Source organism: Quercus lobata, chromosome 12 (assembly GCF_001633185.2).
Source record: "Quercus lobata isolate SW786 chromosome 12, ValleyOak3.0 Primary Assembly, whole genome shotgun sequence".
NCBI lineage: Eukaryota > Viridiplantae > Streptophyta > Magnoliopsida > Fagales > Fagaceae > Quercus > Quercus lobata.
The window spans coordinates 12,677,838-12,700,185 of NC_044915.1; the positions used below are offsets into that span (position 1 = coordinate 12,677,838).

The window sequence follows — 22,348 nt, forward strand, 5'->3', positions numbered from 1 at the left end:
GTTGCAACCTATTGAACTTTCTCGTCATAGAAATGTTCAACACAAATGCCCTAGTTATGACTTCAAATCAATTACCAACTTGAAGGTTTACCAACCACTTGCTAGACTGAATTGATAGACGCAATAGTTTCCAAAGTATCACTAATCTGGATTTTTAATTGTTGAGGACAGATACTTGTTTGGTACAAAACCCTAGGTGCACATCCACGCAGAGATCTCTCATCTCTTATGTTTAGATTGACTTAAGTGTACCTTTTATGTTCTAGATGTGTAGGGAACAATTCCAAAGGCCTTAAGTCAAAATTTTTTTTTTTTTGAGAATCCGCCCCAGAAAGATGAGGGGGGAGAAGTCAAATTGTATCTGAATCAAAAATTAATCTAAAATCCCAAGGCTTTTTAATCGGTCAAATAGTGTCAAGCCTATAGTTGAGCTTAAGTAAAGCTTGATCAGTTGAGTGCAATTAGGCCTGCAATTGAGCTTAATAGATCCAGTAGTTTCTTGAAAAGTTGTGTCTTCATCTTGAACTTCAATTTCAATTCCGAGATCAGGAAAGGCTTAGAACTTAATTAATGTATAGTTGGATATGTTTTGGATACAATTTTCCAAAAATAATAGAATAGGAATTTAACACGATTATTATTATAAAATCTTTTTGAGTAATGCTAATACAATAATGAATGCAACTACCAGACAAACCCACTATACTATCATGGGACCATGACCCCTAGCCCTAACACACCCTCCCTCCTTTCTCCCTAAATTTAAATACACGTGTTTTTTTTTTTTTAATATTCATCATTATTCCTTTTATAGAATCCGTCAAATTGTAGAAAATCGATTACCTACCAATTCAATTATAGATTTTTTTTTTTTTTGGAAAAATTCATTTATAGATTGGTTGCATTTGTACTTTATCACTGTAACTATGACATGAGCATTTTAACCACAAATGTTATCAAAACTATGCTTCACAATATGAAGATGATTTTCTAAAGTACTACTTGATTCTATAATTAAATTGAAAAGCAAATTACTATGAAATTTAGTAAAATATAAATAATAAATGATTTTCAAGATATAAAAAATTTCAAGTTTTATTTTGATAAATAATTAATTCGAAATGTGTTGAGAATAATTATTTTGTGTCATTTTTTTAATATTTTGTTAATATTAAATGTATGCGAACTTTATTTTTCATAAATTTGAAACGATCCAACACTTAACACTTCATATATATCTATGAAACGATCCAACACTTCACATAAAGAAAGTCATATTTCAAAATTTCAACATGTATTCAATTCGAAAACGATCCAACACTTTGTACAGATTGGCCACTTTATTGTATTCGCTAAGGAAACTGCTTTTATTTCAACCATGTCCCTTGTCTTTATTCATTTTTTAGGAAAATTAGTCCATCAGTCACGTCCTTTAGTAACTTGTAGAAATGAGAGACATTCAATTTCCACTGCATGTTCACTGTCTAGTACAAACAAAATGAAGTAGTTGCAACTTGCAAGTTATGCGGTAACTTGTAGGGCGGAGACAGAGAATGCAAGTCATCTATAAAAACACATGCGTATGTCCTAGCTCCCCTGGTTCCATATTCTATATATTTTTCTTTTTACACCAGACCACTCTGATTTTTACCCTGAGCTAAATTTCCTTGTTTTTTTGAGTAATATACCGTAGTGGCTCCAAGAATTTTTTTCAAAGGAGTCATTAAGTAACTTAGATTAAACAAAATTTAATAAAAAGATAATTTGAATATATCGAGTTATATTGACAAAAAAAAAAAAAAAATACACACAAATATATAAAATTTTATAAGGGATAATTACAGTAAACCCACCTGAAGTAAGGCTAGTTTGCGCTTTGCCTACCCGTAGTTTAAAACTTTACACTTTGCCCACCTGAACTTCAATCCGTTACCCATCCGTTACCCACCTCACCCCCAACCGTTAGAAAAACACATTTTTAGAGAAAAACAAACATAACAAAAATAAAAAAGCTAGGGTTTTGATTCCTTAAGAACTTTTATAAGAACAAAGTACATGGAGCAAGGATGACTTGGATGCCGATATAAAGTCACGAGCGTCCAATAAGAAAGGCCAGGCACGGGATTGAATGGAAGAGGGGCTCTGGAAGTTCTTGTAGCACTCCAAAACCTCTTGGGGCAGACCCAACTCAGCGAAGGACTTCAAAGGAGCATACTTACCCAATTTCACATTATGCCAGCTCACCACAACCAGACCATCTTTCACAGTTTCATCCTCTTCTTTTCCTTGGTGGGTTTTGCTTTCATTGTCATCCTCTTTTGGTTTCTTATTCTTACTCTTCTTCTCTTTGGCCTCGATTTCTTCATGCTTTCGCTTGAGATTATTAGCTTCAAGTTCTTCGGCTTTGTCCTTGTTCCTTTGCTTCTTCTTCTTCTTCTTCTTCTTCTTTATCTTACTTTCTGGGTTTTGTGGGGGTTCTGAATCACTAGGAAGAACGCCGGTGGTGGTGGAGTCCTTGAGTTTCCGACCCATCAAAAAGCTAGGATTGCCCTGAGTTTAGAGTGAGAGAGAGGGCTCGGTGAGATTTATTGTGGGAGCTTGAAGGGTCGGCCATGGAGGTCCAATGGAGGCTCGGCCTGGGAAAGCTTCAGAGATTGGAGTGAGAGCTCGGGATTGGTGAGGGCTTGGTAAGGTTTTTTGGTGAGGAGGAGCCCGCCGCTGAGGTGGCGTCGATGATTAAGGGAAACGAGCTTTAAGGGTTAGCCATGGAGTTTCATTTGAGGCAACTCAAATGAAACCCAACCACAGTAGCAAACCCAGACCCAATTCCAACTTCAAACCCACTTTGAATCCCAGCCACAGTGGGGAGAGAAGCCAAGATCAGAGTGGGATTTGTGTGCCATTCCTCCATTTTGTTCTTATAGAAGTTCTTTAAGCAATCAAAACCCTAACTTTTTGATCTTTGTTATGTTTGTTTTTCCCTAAAAATGTGTTTTTCTAACGGCTGGGGATGAGGTGGGTAACGGATGGGTAACAGATTGAAGTTCAGGTGGGCAAAGTGTAAAGTTTTAAACCACGGGTAGGCAAAGTGCAAACGGGCCTTACCTCAGGTTGGTTTACTGTAATTATCCAATTTTATAATTTTCTTTTACGAGTTTTTATATTATGAAATAGTTATATGATTGTTCATTATTATCAGTTGTTATTATCTATTGTCAATGTGAGTAGGTGTGACTATTTTATTTTATTAAGTTTGTATAATAACTTTTTTATGCAACTATCATTATCTATTTGTCATTGTTTTATAAAAAAAATTTAAACTAAATGACAAAACTCAACCCACTAGGACTGTATTAATTATTGACCCACACAGTCACACTCATCTATACATATATAATACACTAAGTGCTTAATTACTTGATCAATCAAATGCTTGAATAATCACTAATTTTACTTTTTTTTAATCACTAACTTCATAACAAAATGTTATTATAACATGATTAAATAAAGTATAATATATATAACTTTATTTTGTGATTTGTGATCAAAGTGTGCAAAATTTAAATCAAGATGTGAAAATTTATTTTTTAAGGATAAAATAATTTAGAAAACAAATTTTATATATATCGCACCGCCTTAACATATAAGTGGAAAGCAAGGGAGCCAAGCTTGTACTGAAGGCTGTACCAATTTGACCAGCAGAATGATATATTTCGGTGCAAATCAATACTGGTGTACTGTTTCGGGTTTACTGTTATTTTATATATATATATATATTAATAAATATAAAAGTTTACCATAAAATATTACCTCAATTCAGAATAAATTATTCATGGTTTTAGACTTTAGCATCAACAAAAAGAAAAAAAAAATATATATATATATATATATATATAAAACAGAAAGTTTAATTGTTCATTGCATACTAAGAAAACAAATAATATTAATAAGTTAATACAAGTAAGTTACCATTCTGCTTTTACAAAAATTCAAAAATTTTTTTTTTTTGGTACTGGCCGGTATAGCCAAATTGGCTAGTACACTTGGTATTTAAATCGATATAAAACGTTGGCGTTTTGATAATGGTACACGTATCGGTATGGTACATATTGGCCGGTACGGTAGCGACTACCTTGGTGGAAAGTAGTCATTTCTCTTGATTTATGAAATGTTTTTATCTCTGTAAGAATATTTCAAACTCTCTCTCCTTCTCAGCCTAAATATCTATCTCCATCCATTTGTAATGTTCACCATGTAACTCTATAATGCCTTTCTGTTTCTTGAGGCCCCCCCAGTTTATTAAAAAGTGAGAGAGGAAGGGGACAAGGGAGGCCCTCAATATCTTGAATTTCGTTTTCAATGTTCATCACCCAAACACCTGCATGTTCTCTTAAAGAACGTCTCTCATTACATACGAAACCTGCATTTAATGCTTTTCCTTGGCTCCACCACTACAAATACTGGGAAACCTAACACTAAATTCACACCACATTTCCATTCTGTGACTTTTAACCTGGTAATCGAGTTCAAAACCATTTTCTCCAACCATGTCTTCTCTTGTTCTCCTCATTCTCCTATGTCTTTCTTTGCATGCATGTGATGCCTCCCGTCTACGACTTGCTGATAAGGAGAATAGAAAACAAGCTGACTATTTCAGCAAGGTTGGTGTTAACTTCAACTATCTAATATATTTCTTATTCATAAGTTATGAGCAACGTTATGATAACAATCTTCGAAGTGTTTTTCTATTTATTTATTTAAATTATATATTTTAAGTACAATTTTTTAAAACTTTTAATAATTCTTTTAACTTTTCAAGTAACTATGTATATAATAATTTTGATCCAAAACCTTCATAAGAGTACTAAATATATTTTTGTCAAACTAGCAATATGATGACTACGATTTTTCTCTTTCATATGCAAGAAAACTTGTAAAGCATTTTAAATAATTGGTATAAATTACTTGTAAAGCACTTTCAACGAGAATGATCTAAATTTTTGGTTCGTTGTAGGATGCAGAAAGGACAAAAGTTCTTGAGACAACAATCACATCAAGGTCGAGGCCTTGCCCCTTTGATAAGTGCATATCACAACAAAAAAATATAAAATACGATGGAAGAAACAGCCATGACAAACAGAAGGATTCAAAGGTCCCTTTTAAGAAACAAGAAAATGGGGAAACTTCAGGTTCTCTTCAAACTGAGTTTTGCGATGAATTCTTTGCACGTATACCTTCCTCAAAATAGATATAGACGTGCATGGAGAACTAAACTCCAACTACTTTACCACAAAAGAAAATTAGTTCCCTTATCAAATCTGTACTTGTTAATTTCCTAACTACCTAGCTTCTTTTCTTGTTTTTCCCACTAGAGTCAGAAACTTTGGAGGGTTAACATATATATATATATATATATATATATGTTAGACTAGTTATTATCTAGAGAATTTCCCTCTTTTAACTAGATTTTTTGATGATTTAAAAATACTCTATTTAATAAATGATAACTTCATTTAAAAATAGAATTATAAATGTCAAATAACAAATTTTATTATAAATTCAAAAAGAGAACTCCTAAAATTTAGGATTTTTTTCCTTCACGTTCAAAAAAGAAATTACAGTTACTGCTTATTGTTAAAATTTATCATTTCTATTTGTTTGAAAAATAAAAAATATATATTTTTAAATTATAATAGATGCAAATTATTAATCTTTATCCAGAAAAATAAAAGAGCTTTTGAGCACGTGCATTAGTCCGTACTCAGAAGCTAGTATTCTCTATATTTTGATTATTTTCCTAAGTGTAGGCGGGTTTATTTACTTAATTACTTCATCATTTTTTATATATATAATTAATGTTAAATTTAAAGTAGTACTATTTCTATTTGTGAATAACTAATGCACAAAATTTGTGTACACAGTTCATCTCCACCACTAGCTTTAAATTGTAACTTTTACTTCTATACTTTAGTATCAAAATTATTATTGATTGATACGTATAGTGGTGGGATGTGCAGGATATGAGAATATTATGGGGTCGTCTTTCCACAAAGATTTGCAACTGGTGAGAAGCATACAGGTAGATGACTTACTCCATGTTTTTTTTTTTTTTACTCCCTGGATAGGTTTGTATATATGGTTTGTACTACGTTTACATCAAAAAATGGTTTGCATGGTTTAGTTTTGTATGTAGGGAAAGGTAGTTTCCTAGACTAATAATGGCCCACCCTTCTTCACCATGTCCTCATTAGGGATGGCAATGGGTATGCGCATGCACTCCATGCATGCATGCATCATTGTAGCTATAATTATATGCACAAGAGCAATTAAAACACCTTATAAGACGAGAAAATGGTGTCATATGATATCGATATGTTTGCGTGACAATGCACGTGAAAAATGACGATAGATGGTGTTGGTCTTATATGTATTTACTGAGAAAAATGATATATATATATATATATATATATAGAGAGAGAGAGAGAGAGAGAGAGAGAGAGAGAGAGAGAGAGAGAGAGAGAGAGAAAAGACAATGCCTCTATGTTTTGGAAAGGTAATTATGTTTATGGTAGAGCACCCACAATAGATGTGGTATATGTGCCAAATGCTAAATATTTGGCACATATCACACACCAAACACAAAAAATAGCTCCCTAGCAGATGTTGCATATGTTGCATATATTTGGCACATATACCATTTTGTGGTAAACCAAAATAATGTATTTTAATGTATTTTATTGTGTAGTAAATATTATTTTAATGTGTAGTAAATATTATTTTAATGTATAGAATTGAATTATAAAACATCTGATAAATGAGAAGTTGTAAAATGATGTGGTAAAATAATAAAGTAGGCATTTGATGTGGCAAAATTGCATAATTTTTGCACCAACTGCTACGGATGCTCTTATAGTAATAAATAATATTTGCCAAAAAAAAGTAATAAATAATGTTTTTTCTCCCTTATTCCTTCATGAATATAATTTCATTTTTCTTTCTTTCTTTTAATAAGAAGGTAGTACCTTTATGAATATAAATAAAAGACCAAAATTAAAACATTTAAAATGAACAATTATGATTAAGGTAAATATAATACCCTCCAAAATACCACAAAAAATAAAAGGAAGGAAGTATAGAACAAGTATATTCTTTCTCAAACTTTTTTTTAGAAAAATATTATTTTTCAAACTGAACATACTATTTCTATATATAAACTAAGGGTAAAACATAGGTACAATCCCTTAAATAATATATTTTATTTTTCAATTAAATTTAAACACATAATTACATTAAATTTTAATATTGTAAGAAAAAGATAATATTTATTTTTCATTAGTCAATACAATCATATATTTAAATTTAATTGAAAAATCTAATATACTGCATCTAAAGAATTTTTCCTAAGCTTGCTCCATCTCCATGATACGTAAACTTATAGAAAAATAGAGTTTAAAGTTTCATTTTCATTGTATTTTTTTAATTTTAAAATCATAAATTTTCATGTATATTACTTAATATTTGCTTTTGAATTGAGTTCTTAGTTGCACAGTTGAGGGGTGCAATCTAAATTTATTAATCACTGCAAGAGGGGGGGGGGGGGGGGTGAGCTTTCTGAAAATGTTTTGATTATTCAATTCTAATTTATCTATTTTTATTTTCTTCAATTCACTTTCCTTTACTCTTAAAAAAATTAAAATAAGATAATCACTTTTCTCTTATATGATGCTGAAATTCTTGTGTAGGAATTGAAGAGGAACGTACGGTCATTGCTGGGAGCTGCGCAACATGACACTGCTAAAGAAACAGTAGATGCTATAGAAAATGAGGGACTGGACAACAATGTGAGTATAGTGATGGATTATGCGCAACCCCATCGGAAACCACCCATTCACAATGAAAAGCCCTAAATCATCAAAATCTTTCCTACATCTACATGTCTCTTTAATTTATTATATATCATTTAAGCTTTTCCACCTATACTCTCATCTTACGGGGAACTGTATTATATATGCTTCGAATTACAGTGCTTGTGGTAATGTATGAAGAATGAAGTAGTTAAATCTTAAGGACACTTGTATCATATTTTTTGGTTTCCAATAAGAAATTAAGAATTGCACCCAAAAAGAAAAAGAAAAAGAGAGGCAGATTTCGAAGGGAAAGACTTGGCAAAATATCAACTCCCTCTGGACAAGCATGTTGGATGGTGCTATGATGCCAAAATGATGATTTTGTGTCATCGTGATTGTGGATAATTGATTTGAATAAAAGATGCGATTCCTAATACATGGATGTGTCGCTATCGTTTGTAAATATGTTTGCTGGTATTCTTCTTAAATGAAAGAGGCTCTTTACCTAAAACCTGTCCCCTATGTCTTGCTAGGCCTCGTTTTCAATTGCTAGGATGCTGGTGATTGTAGTAAAAGAACAGTTATTCTACTAACACATAAGAAGACCTTTACGTGTGAGCTCAGAGTACTGCTTCAAGACTAAGTTTTTTCTTTCACTCATAAGTATCTTATGTGACAAACAGTCATTAACTGTCTGTCACATTCACATGAGTCCATCACTTTTTTTCCACCACTCACAATTAGCCATATAGAATAATTGTAGGGCAGTGGTAAAAGTTATATTCATAGACTTTTTGGTAAAAGAACATCATCCGGTAGGAGATGGGAAAAAGTTTGTATTAAATACATATAATATAAGTATATAACTCCCTCCAAATCTCACCTCTCATGACAAGTGATTTATGGAATTTCAAATGATAATAATTGAACAAAAACCATTAGACATGGTTGAATTTTGAAAATTTTCTGCCATAAAAGACTAGATACGCAAAATAAACTCTAATAATGTTTTTCAAAAAGTCTATGGACATAATCTTTGCCATGCGATGATATATAAACAAAAAATTTCACAATTTTTTTTTTCTTTTTTGAGAAATAAAAAATATATTTTTTTCAATAGTTAAGTTTTTACTAATTCTCATATGGACCTATTACTTACATAACTTTTTGACCGACTACTAGCAATTCGTCATATTAGCAAATATGAAATTTTTTGTTAAATTATTTTATGTCTATAGACTTTCTTATTATATTGTCATACATTTTACCGAAACTTGTACATATATCAAGTGGTGATCGGACTTCCACATACTTGTGATAAAGTGTCCTTAGTTTTCTCTCCAAGCAAAATGAATGTTTGGTTTAGCTGATGAGCAGAGAAGCAGCACATGCATGCTTTAGAGAAGAAAGATTTCACATGGTCCCACGGACCTCACCATTGTGAACTGACTAATATAGGTTTTTCTTTTTTCTTTTTCTTTTTTATTATAGTAAAAGGTATGAAAATGACTGATATAGCTATGATTAAGAGCTTTTGGTGGAAATAAACTTCCAGATTGATGGTCTTCAAAGCCACCATATTCTTCCAATTTGGAATTGATAACCTTAGTCACTAGAAGCTTCAACTTCCAAAGATCTGATAATAAAGACCTCTTCCTTGCAATTCTGCAAATATTTGAATTGGTGCATGCGCACGCATGCCCTACAAATAATGAGTATCTGTTATTGATCACATATATTCCTTCCCCATGAAGCTGAGGTTATTAAATCCATCCCATTGAGCAATAAATTGGTGCAAGACATCCAAATTTAGGTATACATAAATACAGACCAATATTTGGTAAAAAGTGCACATAAGATAATCTGAACCCAACAAATGAGTTCTTCTCATGGCCAATCATCCAATCACTCGCAAAGCAATAAAATTTGGACATCAATTTAGGCTGTCAGGGTATGTAATAAAATCAAAATTTTCATTTGGAGAGAGATCTTGCACTACTAAAGCTAATTACACTCAAAGAAAAATTTTGTATGATGCTGGGCTAATCCTCCTTCCCTAGCCCGGCCAGGTCTACTGCTACCCATGCTTTAGAGTTTTTAGAAGCTAATTATGGAAGCTTTCCTCAAGTACTTTGTAGGAATACCTTGCTCTTTTTTAGGCATTTCTTGATATAAATTTACATATAGAGAAGGTTTGTTTGTTAGAGGAAGAGAAAGTTCTGTAAATGATCTAGATTTAACCTTGTTGGTCTAAAATGCTGTTTCAGTAGTTTTGGTTGGAAGAATCTCCTTTGTAACTAGGTTTTGCTTCTACTTTATAGGTTTATTATTTTCTTCGAATAAAATTATACCGTTTATCCTAAAAAGATAATAATTATTATTACTATTATTATGATAATTTCTTTTAAATGATTTATCTTAGTTTATAAAAAATAATAATAATAATAATAATAATAATAAAACTATCTTATTGACTTGAGCTCTACATTTTTTTTTTTTTTTTTTTTGAGAATCCGACTTGAGCTCTACATTTGCATCCTGACTTCAAGTTGTCCCCTAGAGTCCTAGACCTGGCAACTCTGCTTCTCATTGTTACTCTTCATTAGCCACAACATTTAATTTCCAGTGCGTACTTTGGTATGAGTCTGACAACATAATAAATTGAAGGGCCTATATATTAAAGAAGATTTTGTTCACCCACCAAATTAATGGTTCAATCCAAATTGACGCAGTGCAATATGCGCAATGGGGTAGAGTCGATAGATCCCAACACATTTCAATGTTTCATCGCCAACTTTTATGCGATACCGTCAATTCAAAACTGTAACTCTATACTTAGTAGAATTGGTTATATCACGTGTCATCGTAACATGATCAGTAAAAATTGTGGTATTAGCAATTTAGCATTATTCTTTTGAGATTGTGGCAAAGTTTTGATTTTTGTTGTAGTACTAGCATTATTCTTTTTACTCCACAACTTACAACTTATCAACGTAAACAAATTATAGCAAAGTTTTGACTTTTGTTGTAGTAGTGTAGTACTAGCATTATTCCTTTTAAATAGCTATTAATTGTTAATGAATATGCACGTTACATCTCAAAAAATGTTTCCCAAGCTATTTTATTTTATGGGTTTGAGTTTTAGATATTATAACTTGATAAAATTTTAGCTTGAGAATGGAGAATAAGCTAAGGTTGTTTCCCAAGTTATTTCAAATGTACCTAGGAGCCCCTTGTTCACCACAAAAAATAAGTAAAAAGACTTTAGTTTCTTACGGGACTGATTAATGTCAAACTGAATGGACGGAGAAGCAAAGCTCTGTATTGGGCTGGTAGAAACATTGTGATAAAATCCGTGGCTCAGGCCTTACTCACCTACACTCTCTCTACATTCGATTTCCCTACAAATATGACTATAAACTGGATGTCACTACTAGAAGATTTTGGTGTTACTTAAAAAGGGAGAATGGGATATAGTTGACTTCGAAATCTTGGACCAAACGTACCAAACAAAGAATGGAGGATTGGATTTCAGACACCCTAAAGATTTCAGTGCTGCCTTCATTACAAAGATCACATGGATGATAGTAAAAAGGGGGACAACATGTGCGTGGAGGCCATGAGAAACAAATATAAGGTACGAGAAGATTGGTTCCGAAAGATCTAGTCAAGAATGCATCATGTATTTGGAAAGCAATAGAATAAATGGTCAAAGATCTTGATGGTAAAAGAGGCATGATATTTAATAGGCGATGATGCTTCAATTAATAGATGTATGGCCTGACCCTTGGGTTTTTTGGTTAGATGGATTGAAGTCTAAGCCTAAAGATGAATCCATCATAACCACACCACTTTGAGAGGTTGAATGAGCATTTGATGAAGAATCTGTGAACGCTATCAAAAGAATTATTATCCATACAACACCCAACAGGTTGAACACAAAGAAATACAGGTAATTATGCGACCCACGAATTTTCAGTTAATGTACTTTTATTGGGCAAACCTGAAGCCCCTATGGTCAACGTCCTGTAATGAATTTGTGAAGTTGAATGTGAATGCTGCCTTGATGAAAGAATCAACCTTCTTAGTTATAGTGGTTTGTGTTGATAAAGGAGAGACCATGAAGACTTGGAATTAGGAAGCCCCTATTACAGAGCCAATAATAGCTAAGGCTGCAACCATACTTTAGATTTGGGTTCTAGAACCGGTAAAGATGGAGAGATTGCAAAAGATCACAGTGGAATGGTACGCTAAAATCTGTGTTGATGCCTTAAATGGGGATCCGAATAACGTGCCAGTGCCCTGGAACATACACACTGACACGCTTCGTAATGATGCAAAGTTGCTTAGACACTATTTTATTAGTTGTTCTTTTGTTTGGGTCAATCGTGAGCCAAACTCAATTGCTCATGCACTAGCCAAATTTGATGCCCACCAAATCCCATTCAATAACCTAGCTACTGCACAGGATCTGGATTCTAAAACTTCTCTCCCTCCCTCTATTAAAGGCTTGGTTGAGAGATGTTCTTGCTTAGAATAATGTAATTTGAGAATCTTTTTTGTATTGCTTCTGCTGAGTCCATACTAATACAGAAATATGCATATAATTCGACAAAGTAATAAACAGCTTGGTTTGGATAGCGATGAATTATGTTAGTATTTTTACCATGAAGAAAGTGGCTAGAAACATTGTTCTATATGTTACGTTAATTGGGAAATCAAATGATTCTGACAACCATGGCTATGACTAAGTTTAAAAAAAAAAAAAAAAAAAAAAAAAAAAAAAAAAAAAAACAGTTATACATGTTGCAATGGGTCTTGAATTTACTGCCTCAATTTTCATCTATAATACCCTGAGAAGCAAAGATTCATTTGAGCAAATATAAAAAAAATATGTTACCAGGGGGAAAAAAATCTTATTCAATTTCGGTATTCCAGAGAACCAAAGGGAAGCAGTACTCCAGCTCTATAAGACATTTTTCTCCGCTCCCAAAAACATTCAAACACCAATGGATTCTCAATAGAATGGCATCAGTTCAGCCTCCACTGGGTGATCATGTTAGATGACTTGTGCTTCAATTAATTTGATAATTTCTCGTATCAGGGAATCAAGTACCACTGCAGCTGACAATAAAAGGTTTAACAAAGTCAATGAATTCAGAGGTCCTGATCCCCAGCTTCAGATCAACCTCCCCACCACCCAACCAGAAGAAATCAGGATGAAGTTTTACAATTGCTTCATCCAAAATCACCTGAAATCAAGCCAATGGTATATAAAATACCATCTCCTCTATAAAAATGCAAAATATCTTTCTGAACTCATATAACAACTATTTTACCGTGGTCATAAAAATCAAACAATGTCATTTCATTTGTATTCTTTCCTCTCTAATTTGTTATATGTTATCATGCCAGTGTTTAAAAATAATAATAATTTCATTAAACAAAAGGAACTTTCATTCATTTAATTTCAAACAATTTGTAAGAATCTTAAAACATTGTATCATGGCTCTACAAAATTTATTTGCAAAAGCTCAAACTACCCAGCTAGCTGATTCCTTTCTGAGTGTCACCCCAATTCTTATAGATAAAGTAGATTGACAGAAAATCATTGATACAGTCAATCATTCAATAATGGGCCAGCATATAATTCATTCAAAAACTTCCCTGAAGGATCCTAATTCCTAACTTTCACCTATAGGGATAGAATGATAATTGGAACAATCGATCCACCCAACAGCTGGCAGTGGGACAAAAGGTTGGAAAGATTAAATCATAAATAGAGGTTCTGTAAGATGAAATGCATATTGCAAATGGAGAACGCTCCATGTTCCCACCAAAACATATTGGAACCTCTGTCTGAAACTTTGAATTTGCATGGCTGTAATCAAGCGCAGGACATTAAACATATACTGCCAATGACATACTTGTAAACTGGGAAGCACGGACACTGCAAAATGCCAATGTACTAGTGTTGAACACTTATCCAACACGGACACAAATGTGTCAAGTACACACTCAAGAAGAAAAAATCATTTTTTAATTCAGTTTTTCCATTTTGATGTTGAATGTTTTTTATTTGAGTTCTTTTTATAGGTATCTAGTTTATCTGAACTCTTTTGTTCATACTTTAAACAATATTTTATTGTCTTTAAATTAATTTTAGATATATTTCCAAACATTTCATTGTTGTTACATACTTTTTAAATCCAAAATAAACATAACTTATTCCAAATATAAAATGTATATACCTAAAAATTTAGCAGGATGGAAAAGATTGTATCTATCCAAAGGGGGGAGACTTAGTCTCATAAAAAGTACTTTATCCAATTTACCTACTTATCTCCTTTCTCTTTTTCCAATTCCAGTAGATATAGCATATCGTATAGAACAACTTCAACGAAATTTTCTTTGGGGTGGTCTAGGAGATGTTTCTAAACGTCACTTGGTGAATTGGTCCAAGGCATGCTCTCCTATCCAGTCTGGGGGTCTAGCCATTCGAAACTTGAGATACTTTAATGAAGCATTATTGGGAAAATGGTTGTGGAGATTTGGGTATGAGAGAGAAGCGCTATGGAGAAGGGTTATAAGGGCTAAATATGGAGTTGAGGAGGGAGATTGGTGCTCTAATTCTATTCTAGGCTCCTATAGGGTGAGTTTATGGAAAACTATCAGTAGTGGTTGGTCTACTTTTTCTCGCTACATTTAGTTTCCGATTGGAGATAGGACTAGAGTGAAATTTTGGCATGATGTCTGGTGTGGGGATAATCCTTTGAGTATGTGTTTTCTAGATTTATTCAGAATCAGTAATGATAAGGAGGCCTATGTGGCTGATCTCATGCAGTTTCCTAATGGGGTTCTTTTTTGGGACTTAGAATTCCTGTGAGAAATTCATGATAAGGAATAAGATTCTTTGTCTGTTTTTTGGAATGTTATATATGGAGTCTCATTGAGAGGTATTGGTGAGGATAAGATGTGTTGGACACCTGCTAAGAGCAAGGGTTTTGAGGTAAGCAGTTACTATCAGGTTTTGTTGGGTGTATGTACTCAATCCTTCCCTTGGAGAAGTATTTGAAAGCAAAAGGTTCCTTCAAGAGTTGCATTTTTTTTTTGGACTGCAGCTTTAGGAATGATCTTGACTATTAATAATTTACGTAAGAAGAAGGTGTTGATTCTAGATTGGTGTTATATGTACAAAAGTAATGGAGAATTGGTAGACCATCTTTTACTATATTGTCCTATTGTTTATAAGTTGTGGTCTTTGGTGTTCACCTTGTTTGGCATCTACTATGCAATGCCACAGACTGTAGTTGAGCTCCTTGCTTGTTGGCAAGGAAATTTTGGTCATCATCGTAATGGTGTTATTTGGATGGCTGTCCCTCATTGTTTGATGTGGTGCATTTGGCGGGAGAGAAACAACCGGTGTTTTGAAGATTCTGAAAGGACTATAGCTGATTTAAAACTTTTCTTCTTTAAAACTCTATCGGACTAGAAGTTTATCATAGGAAGTCATTCTATTTCTTCGGTTTATGATTTGATAGATGCTTGTAATTTATGTATTTGATTATGTTGGTCCCCGGCTATATACTTCCTGTATACTCGGGTGACTCATTATTAAGTTCATGAATAAAATTTCCTTTACTTATCAAAAAAATATATATATATATTAATTAATTAATTAATTGCCGTATCCTCGATATATCATATCCTAGTTTTTCAAAAAATGTCGTTTCACTGTACTACGTATCATGTTGTACTATGTATCGTGTCCATATCCATGCTATATAGCTTGTAAATCAAGTAGGAAAGGACATTCTAAAAGCACTGCCTGGAAATGTGTCAAATGCATATGTACAGCAAAAAGAACTTATATAAACTTCAAAAACCTTGAGCATGTTGGAAGAACCAGCAACATAAATTTAGATAGAAGTTTTATTTATGTTCCCTCTTCTGTTAATTATACTAACATTTTAAACACGTTGATCAATTACTAGTAAGTTAATTACCAACACAAAAAGCTTCAAGAACAATGCAGAATATGAATTCTTACCTATGAAAAAAAAATGCAGAATATGAAATCCAGTAAATGATAAAAGAAAAAAACAGCAAAAGGACCATATCAAATGACATGAACAAGGATTCACTTCAGCTGTCATATCAAGCTGGAATAATTAAATAGAGAATGTTTTACCGGAATGTCTGTTTTCATGCCAATACATGTCACTGCATTGTGCTCAAATCCAGTTAACTTCACAGATGTCTCCTCAGGAGCAAGCCTCACTGCATAATCATTTTAAAACATCACAACTTCTAGGTTAGTATGTCAGATATGTTTTGGTTTTTTACATCTAATTATACTACTGGGGACATTTTTTCAACATAGTAAAGAATATTGCATTTTTTTTTCTTTGGTATGGTAAGCCAACAATATAAGTATGGCTAGTTCACTCCATTCAGAATAGTAATAAATGTTTGCAATGCACATATATTCAGTAACTCTGGAACTTCTTTGAAACTTTTTGATAATTAAGTCTATGACAACTTACAGTTGAATTTCTTTTTAGCTATCTGGCTATTGTTGAGCAAATACAGAAAGTTTTTAACAGTCTCAGCATTGAAACGAGCAGTGTACTGCAATAAAGAGAATGTCCAAACGAGATGGTTTAGCCAAGTCAGACAGCAGATTCTTAATGAATTGGAGAGAGAGAGAGATAGACAGACAGACAGACAGAGAGAAATACCTGAACGACAACAACATAATACTTTGAATTGTTTCGATCACTACAATCAATGACATTAGATGGTGCTTGAGTGTTAACCTGATGGAAATGAACTAACTTTAGACCCAAAGAAAAAGCTACTAGTTCATCATAACATGAACTCCTGATGCAAGGGAAAGCAGTGAGTTGAGTATCAAACTTCAGAAATATTGCATAGTTTCAATCCACACAATATCATTGATGCCATCGCATAATCTACAAAGATAAGCAAAAGTTGCACAAAATAAAATTGTACACTATGAATCATATTTAGAGGCATCTAACAATAGAATGGATGGGGAATACTACATATTGAAGAATCATAAACACCAATGATCCCAAAGTCCAACACACATGGTGAAAGATCAATGCTTATAACTAATCAAATATGTTAGTTAATGTAGTCAGCCAAAAAAGAAGAAAATAAAAAGGGAGGGGGGTGGGGGAGGCAGTCATACTATCACACTATGGTGCATTTACCATAAGAGTAAGTGTTGTATCTGATTAGGTGGCTCCAACAATCTTACACAGCTGTAATAATACCATAACAATTTGCTTGGCCAATGCAGGGTCAGCTCTTCCCTTTTTGTTTTTTGATAATTACAGGATCGGTTCTACCTTTAGGTGTCTTAGGCAATTGCGATTGCCTAACAAGCAAGGCCCCCTAGCAAAAGAAGGCCCCGTAATTCTGGTCCCATAGGCTCTTATTAAAGGATGATAGTGTACAAAAATATTGTATCATATCTTGACTGTTTTCTCAAAGATGATACTATTTATGATGCTGATGGTTTAGATTTATTCCAATTATTAAAAAAAAAAAAAAGATTTATTCCAATTAGCATACTAAATAATATAAAAACTTAAAAAGACTAGATTCTTTTCCGAATGCATGTATTGCTTATTAGTTATATTATCAATTAAATAGTACATGTTAGCAATACTTAGTACAAAAACTTTTTTTTTTGATACTTAATTAATAATTTCACATGGTGAGAGGAATGAATTCTAAGTACATTGCTTAATTGATATTTAGATAGAAGAAAAGTCCTGCCCAATAACCTGAGCTATCAGCTATGACAAAGCGAGTTTCACAAAGAAGCGTGTGCTAACTTGAGCACCCAAACAAATCATTGCTAGATGAAATTCCCAACATTAACTCACGATACATTATCGTTCCCATTCCTTTTCCAGTTGATTCTACCCTACATATGCTTCTAGAAATCTTTTCATTACAAAATTTTGATCCTAAATTATCAGTCAAATTTGTCTTACTTCTTAAGGTTGTTGACCCATTTCCTGAAAAACTAATTCACTATTATCACATCGAATTTGGTCTTACAATCCATTGATCAATGTGTCCTCTAAGCTTAAATTTCAACCAAACAAGCAACAATACCAATTCAAAAACTATAAGGCTGAAGCTTAAAGTGCACTTCGATTGTAAAAGCATAGGCACTAAGAACAATAATAGTATGAGATTGGAGAAAGACATTGAAATTGTAGCTGTACCAGGACGATGCTTTTGCAGAGATGATCGATGGAGGCGGCGCCGAGAGCGTCTCGTCGGGCTTCGAATGGCCAATCGTAGTAATCGGCGGGGACTTTCTTGAACGAGAAGTCGTTTACGCCGTTGGTTCGGAGGATAGAGGAGAGGCGAGATTCGGTGTCGCAGATTGGGTTGGAGGAGGGAACAGAGTCAGGGTCAGCGATAGAGAGTGGCGTAGAGAGGTCGAGTAATAGCTCTAGTTTTGATATGCGTTCCAGGATTTGGGTTTGAACTCGCTCTAGCTCTGCTAATGTCTTTTCCATTCTTCACTAGCCTCTCCCTCTCTCTCTCTCTCTCTGAGTCACTGGTTCCCTCTCTTCCGTTTTAAAGTGACAATTTGGATTGAATCTACTCTATCTAGGCTGCTTTTTCTTCTTGTTTTTGTCAAGGGTTTGTGTCTTATTGGGGTAGATTATACGAATGGGCAAATCTTAGGTTTATTTGGAAAAATACAAAAATCACCGTTGAGAGTTGAACTAAAATATAAGGTACTCCATCAAAAATATATATTTATATATATATATATATATATATATATATATAAAACTGAAACCCCTACTAGCTCTACAATTTTTCATGGGCATTCTTTTTAATTTTTAAATCTAATTTTTTTCTTTTTATTAAATATATATGCTCTCCATCTATGAATATATATTCTCCTTCTCAAAAAAGTTTTTTTTTTTTTTCTTTTTATTAAATATATATACTCTCCATCTATGAATATATATATATATATATATACTCTCCTTCTTTAAAGAGTTTTTTTTATCGATCACTCTCACTCCCTCTCTCTCTCTCACACAATGGCTGACATCGCTACTGCCACCGCCTCAAGAAAACACCACGGCTGCTGTTGATGCTCTGCCGTCGCTGCCACAGGAAATCCTTGTTCCAAAGACGGAGACGAAACGCTAGGGCGACAAAGAAGATGACGAGCCTTTGGAGGACACGGCTACTTCGTCAACGTCGAGGCCTTGACCATCGATGACACCAAAACGCTCACATCACTGTGGTACCATCAATCTCTCACATCATCAAGATTTGAATTTCTTTATTTGCTTGATCCTAATTAGGGTTTCGATCAACTCAATACCTTTGCTACTACTTTTTGTTAAAATATAATAAAGTACTGATTTTGATTATAGTTTGAGATACTAATTAGGGTTTTGAATCTTTATCATTGATATTACTTTTTGTTTTGATGCTTATACAATGTGGTAATAGATATAGTGTTCTATAGTTTTAATTCCTATTATTATGTTACTTGGAGTATGAATGTAGAAACACACATGTATAGTTGAGTCTAATAGATATGTTTTGTTCAGTTTTCAATTTTGGGTTTTGATATATTAGGGGGTTAATTTGATGTAGGTTACTGTGAATGATACCCTGTATACATCGGCAAGTACTTTCGAGGACTTGAGTCTGCCAAAAGAACTGCTGAAGGGTTTATATATTGAGATGAAATTCCAAAAGCCAAGTAAAATTCAAGCTATTAGTTTGCCCATGATTTTGACTCCTCCCCATAAGGATTTGATTGCCCAAGCGCATAATGGTTTTTCTGTCAATTTAAGGATTTCTTTTTTAATTAGGTTTTTCTGTCAATTTAGGGATTTCAATTCCTAACCCCTTTTTCTCTCTATTCATTTTTGTTGAAGTTAGGAAAACACTCATAGAAAATCAAATTCTATAGGTTTTGTAAGAAAGTGGAGATAGTATTGAAGAGCCTCTCAACCGTCAAAATCTAACAACAATCCTACAGGTTTTGCTTTACCTTCAAGTTATGCTTTATTTTGCTATCTAGGTTTTTTAGCACATCTGATTTAGCTTAGCTTAATCGTTTGTTTGATTAAATAATTATTTGGGCACCTAAAATGCCAACCTTCTTTGTCTCCACTTAGTCCCTTTTTTTTTACAAACCTTCTACCTCTTCTGTACAAGTTCATGTATTTTTCGTTTTGGTCTGTCTCTGATTGTAAAATTTAGGAAGAAATTTTATCTACTCAGTTGGGTTGTAGCTGTTGTTTTGTTTTATAGTAGAATTGTAGTGAAACTCCAGCAATTATTCTTTTTAAGCTATTCTAGCAGATGAAACACATAAAATCTTAATTAAAGAGATATGTGATAAGTGATTGCAAAGGGAACAAATTAGCACAACTTATTTGTCAACATTAGATTTGTTGTTTTGTTTATTTTTCTACTCTATTGTTGGTGACACAAATTGGAGACATATGGCCATTAATGATTGATTCATAATGTGATTGTTTTGTGCAGATTTATTGTTTTGTGATTGTTTTGTGCAGATTAATTGTTTTGTGATTGTTTTGTGCAGATTCAATTTCTGAGAAGAATATTAATCTAGGATCTGGCTACTTTTGTCAAGCAATAAGTGTCTGTTAGGTATTTGGAGTGCAGTTTAATTGTGGAATAACAAGATGTCCATATTTTGGAGGGTTTAATTTGAGAGATTATATAAGTTTACCGCATTATGCATGTTTATTGTGCATGATTTAATATTAGTAGGTTGTGTACTTTTGGTTTTTAAGGTTTTGCTCTCAAAATATATTTTTGAATTCAGAGTTATAGTGTTATGATCTATTTTAAAGTAGTGAAACTATTGATTTTCATATAAATGTTTTGTGGTCTTTGGTGAGCTTCATTGGATTAGTGATGTGAAATTTAGTTAATTAATACCCATTTGGTGTCAAAGCATATAAGAAAGTGATTATTGGTATATGGATGCATTTACAATTTCTTATGGCATTATGCATGATAAATCAAAAGGCATATATTACACCTTTATACAAAGGTTTTTTTGTGCAGTTGACCTTATACTTAAAGCTTCAGGTTCTATCTTGAAACCCCGTATTTTTAGAATTGTGATCTTGGATTTAGAACAATTAGATTTTCCCCAAGAGGATCTTCACTTCGAATCAAATTGAATAAAAATCAGATTATATCCGAAATTTTTATTTGCTAAGCTTGCATTAGATTGGCTATTTTAGGACAGTGCTTTGAGATTCTTTTATGTGGTGGTTTGTGCAAAATGAGTCTCCACAACTTATAGGGTAGTGGAAGTGTTAATTAAGCTACAAGACATTTGACTGCCTTTATATTTTAAAATGCTCTATGTTTTATGTGCGCGTCGGAAATGAAATTATTGGGCCTAACTTCACTTGGGCTCACAACTTATTTATGAGGTGGGTTTTATGATTTCCTACTTTGGGTCGTTCTCGGCACAGAGACTCAAAGTAATATTCCCACTCTCTCTCTCTCTCGTTTTTCTCTCTCTCTTTTTTTGAACCCCCTTTTCTTTCCCAACTTCTTCTATTTATAGCTCTAAGTTAGTGGGGAGGTCATGATTACTGTCATTGTTAGTGCAATCAAATGTCTGATATTATCTGTTGTAAGTGGGTGTTTAGGTGAGAGTGGAATGCTGAGATTATGGCTTTGGAACTTGGTTCCAACTCAAGCTAATATGCCCGGTAGTGATGTTTCCTGGGAACTGCCGAGCACCCTATGGTATGTCTGGATAAAGGACTTTCTTAGTTGTTCGGGAAATTTATGCCGAGCACCGGTTAGGGGACGAGATTAAAACTCGCAATTTATGAAGGTAGTTTAAAGCAGAGATTTGAAAAATGGGGCCATGCTATTGGACCTGAACCCAGGGCCCAATTGGGTTTGGGTATCTCGGTGCCGTACATTTTCAATCCCTTTTTATTTTCCTTTCCTATCCATCAAGTGCCCATGAATATTGAGAGTTCACAATAAACCTTAAGCTAGAGAGAAAAAAAAAAAATAGGAGGCTGTAGGTTATTAGCAACAAATAACACAGAAGTTGTGCTTGAATTTGTATGTAGGGAGTTTCACTCTATTTAATTTGATCATGTTCAATTGAGTTATCAATCATAATGGCCATGCTCTTTTCTTCTTTTTTTTTTTTAAAAAAAAATTTTTAATGTACCTATATGAATTAATTAGATTGCTCTGCCCGTTTGTAAGTCATTAGCCATTTGTAGTAAATTTGGAATGATGTCCAAGTGGCTATCAAGGCTATTGGAGCATTTAAAGCCAACTGCAATTGTTGATGCAGGTGTGATTTTCAGTGTGAAAAGTAAAATGCTGGTGAGTTTCATTTAGTTTCCACTTATTTTATAATGTATAAATCATTAAATTGTGTTTAACATTCATGAGCT

At 33.3% G+C, this 22,348-nt stretch overlaps 2 protein-coding genes across 2 annotated transcripts; one reads left to right on the forward strand and one right to left on the reverse strand.

The window, feature by feature from the left end:
* The first annotated feature begins 4,512 nt into the window (after positions 1 to 4,512).
* Positions 4,513 to 8,060, forward strand: LOC115970906. The gene is made up of 4 exons (XM_031090528.1): positions 4,513 to 4,661; positions 5,015 to 5,189; positions 6,018 to 6,079; positions 7,743 to 8,060. Exons 1-4 carry the CDS (start codon positions 4,548 to 4,550, stop codon positions 7,905 to 7,907), a joined length of 516 nt encoding a protein of 171 aa, XP_030946388.1. The 5' UTR covers positions 4,513 to 4,547; the 3' UTR covers positions 7,908 to 8,060.
* A 4,602-nt stretch (positions 8,061 to 12,662) lies between these two features.
* LOC115972553 lies at positions 12,663 to 18,609 on the reverse strand. Its single transcript, XM_031092878.1, has 5 exons — positions 18,116 to 18,609; positions 16,589 to 16,666; positions 16,394 to 16,478; positions 16,039 to 16,127; positions 12,663 to 13,099 (listed from the first exon to the last, which is right to left on the reverse strand). The coding sequence occupies exons 1-5, from the start codon at positions 18,413 to 18,415 to the stop codon at positions 12,956 to 12,958; spliced, it is 696 nt and encodes a 231-aa protein (XP_030948738.1). The 5' UTR covers positions 18,416 to 18,609; the 3' UTR covers positions 12,663 to 12,955.
* Positions 18,610 to 22,348: the final 3,739 nt, after the last annotated feature.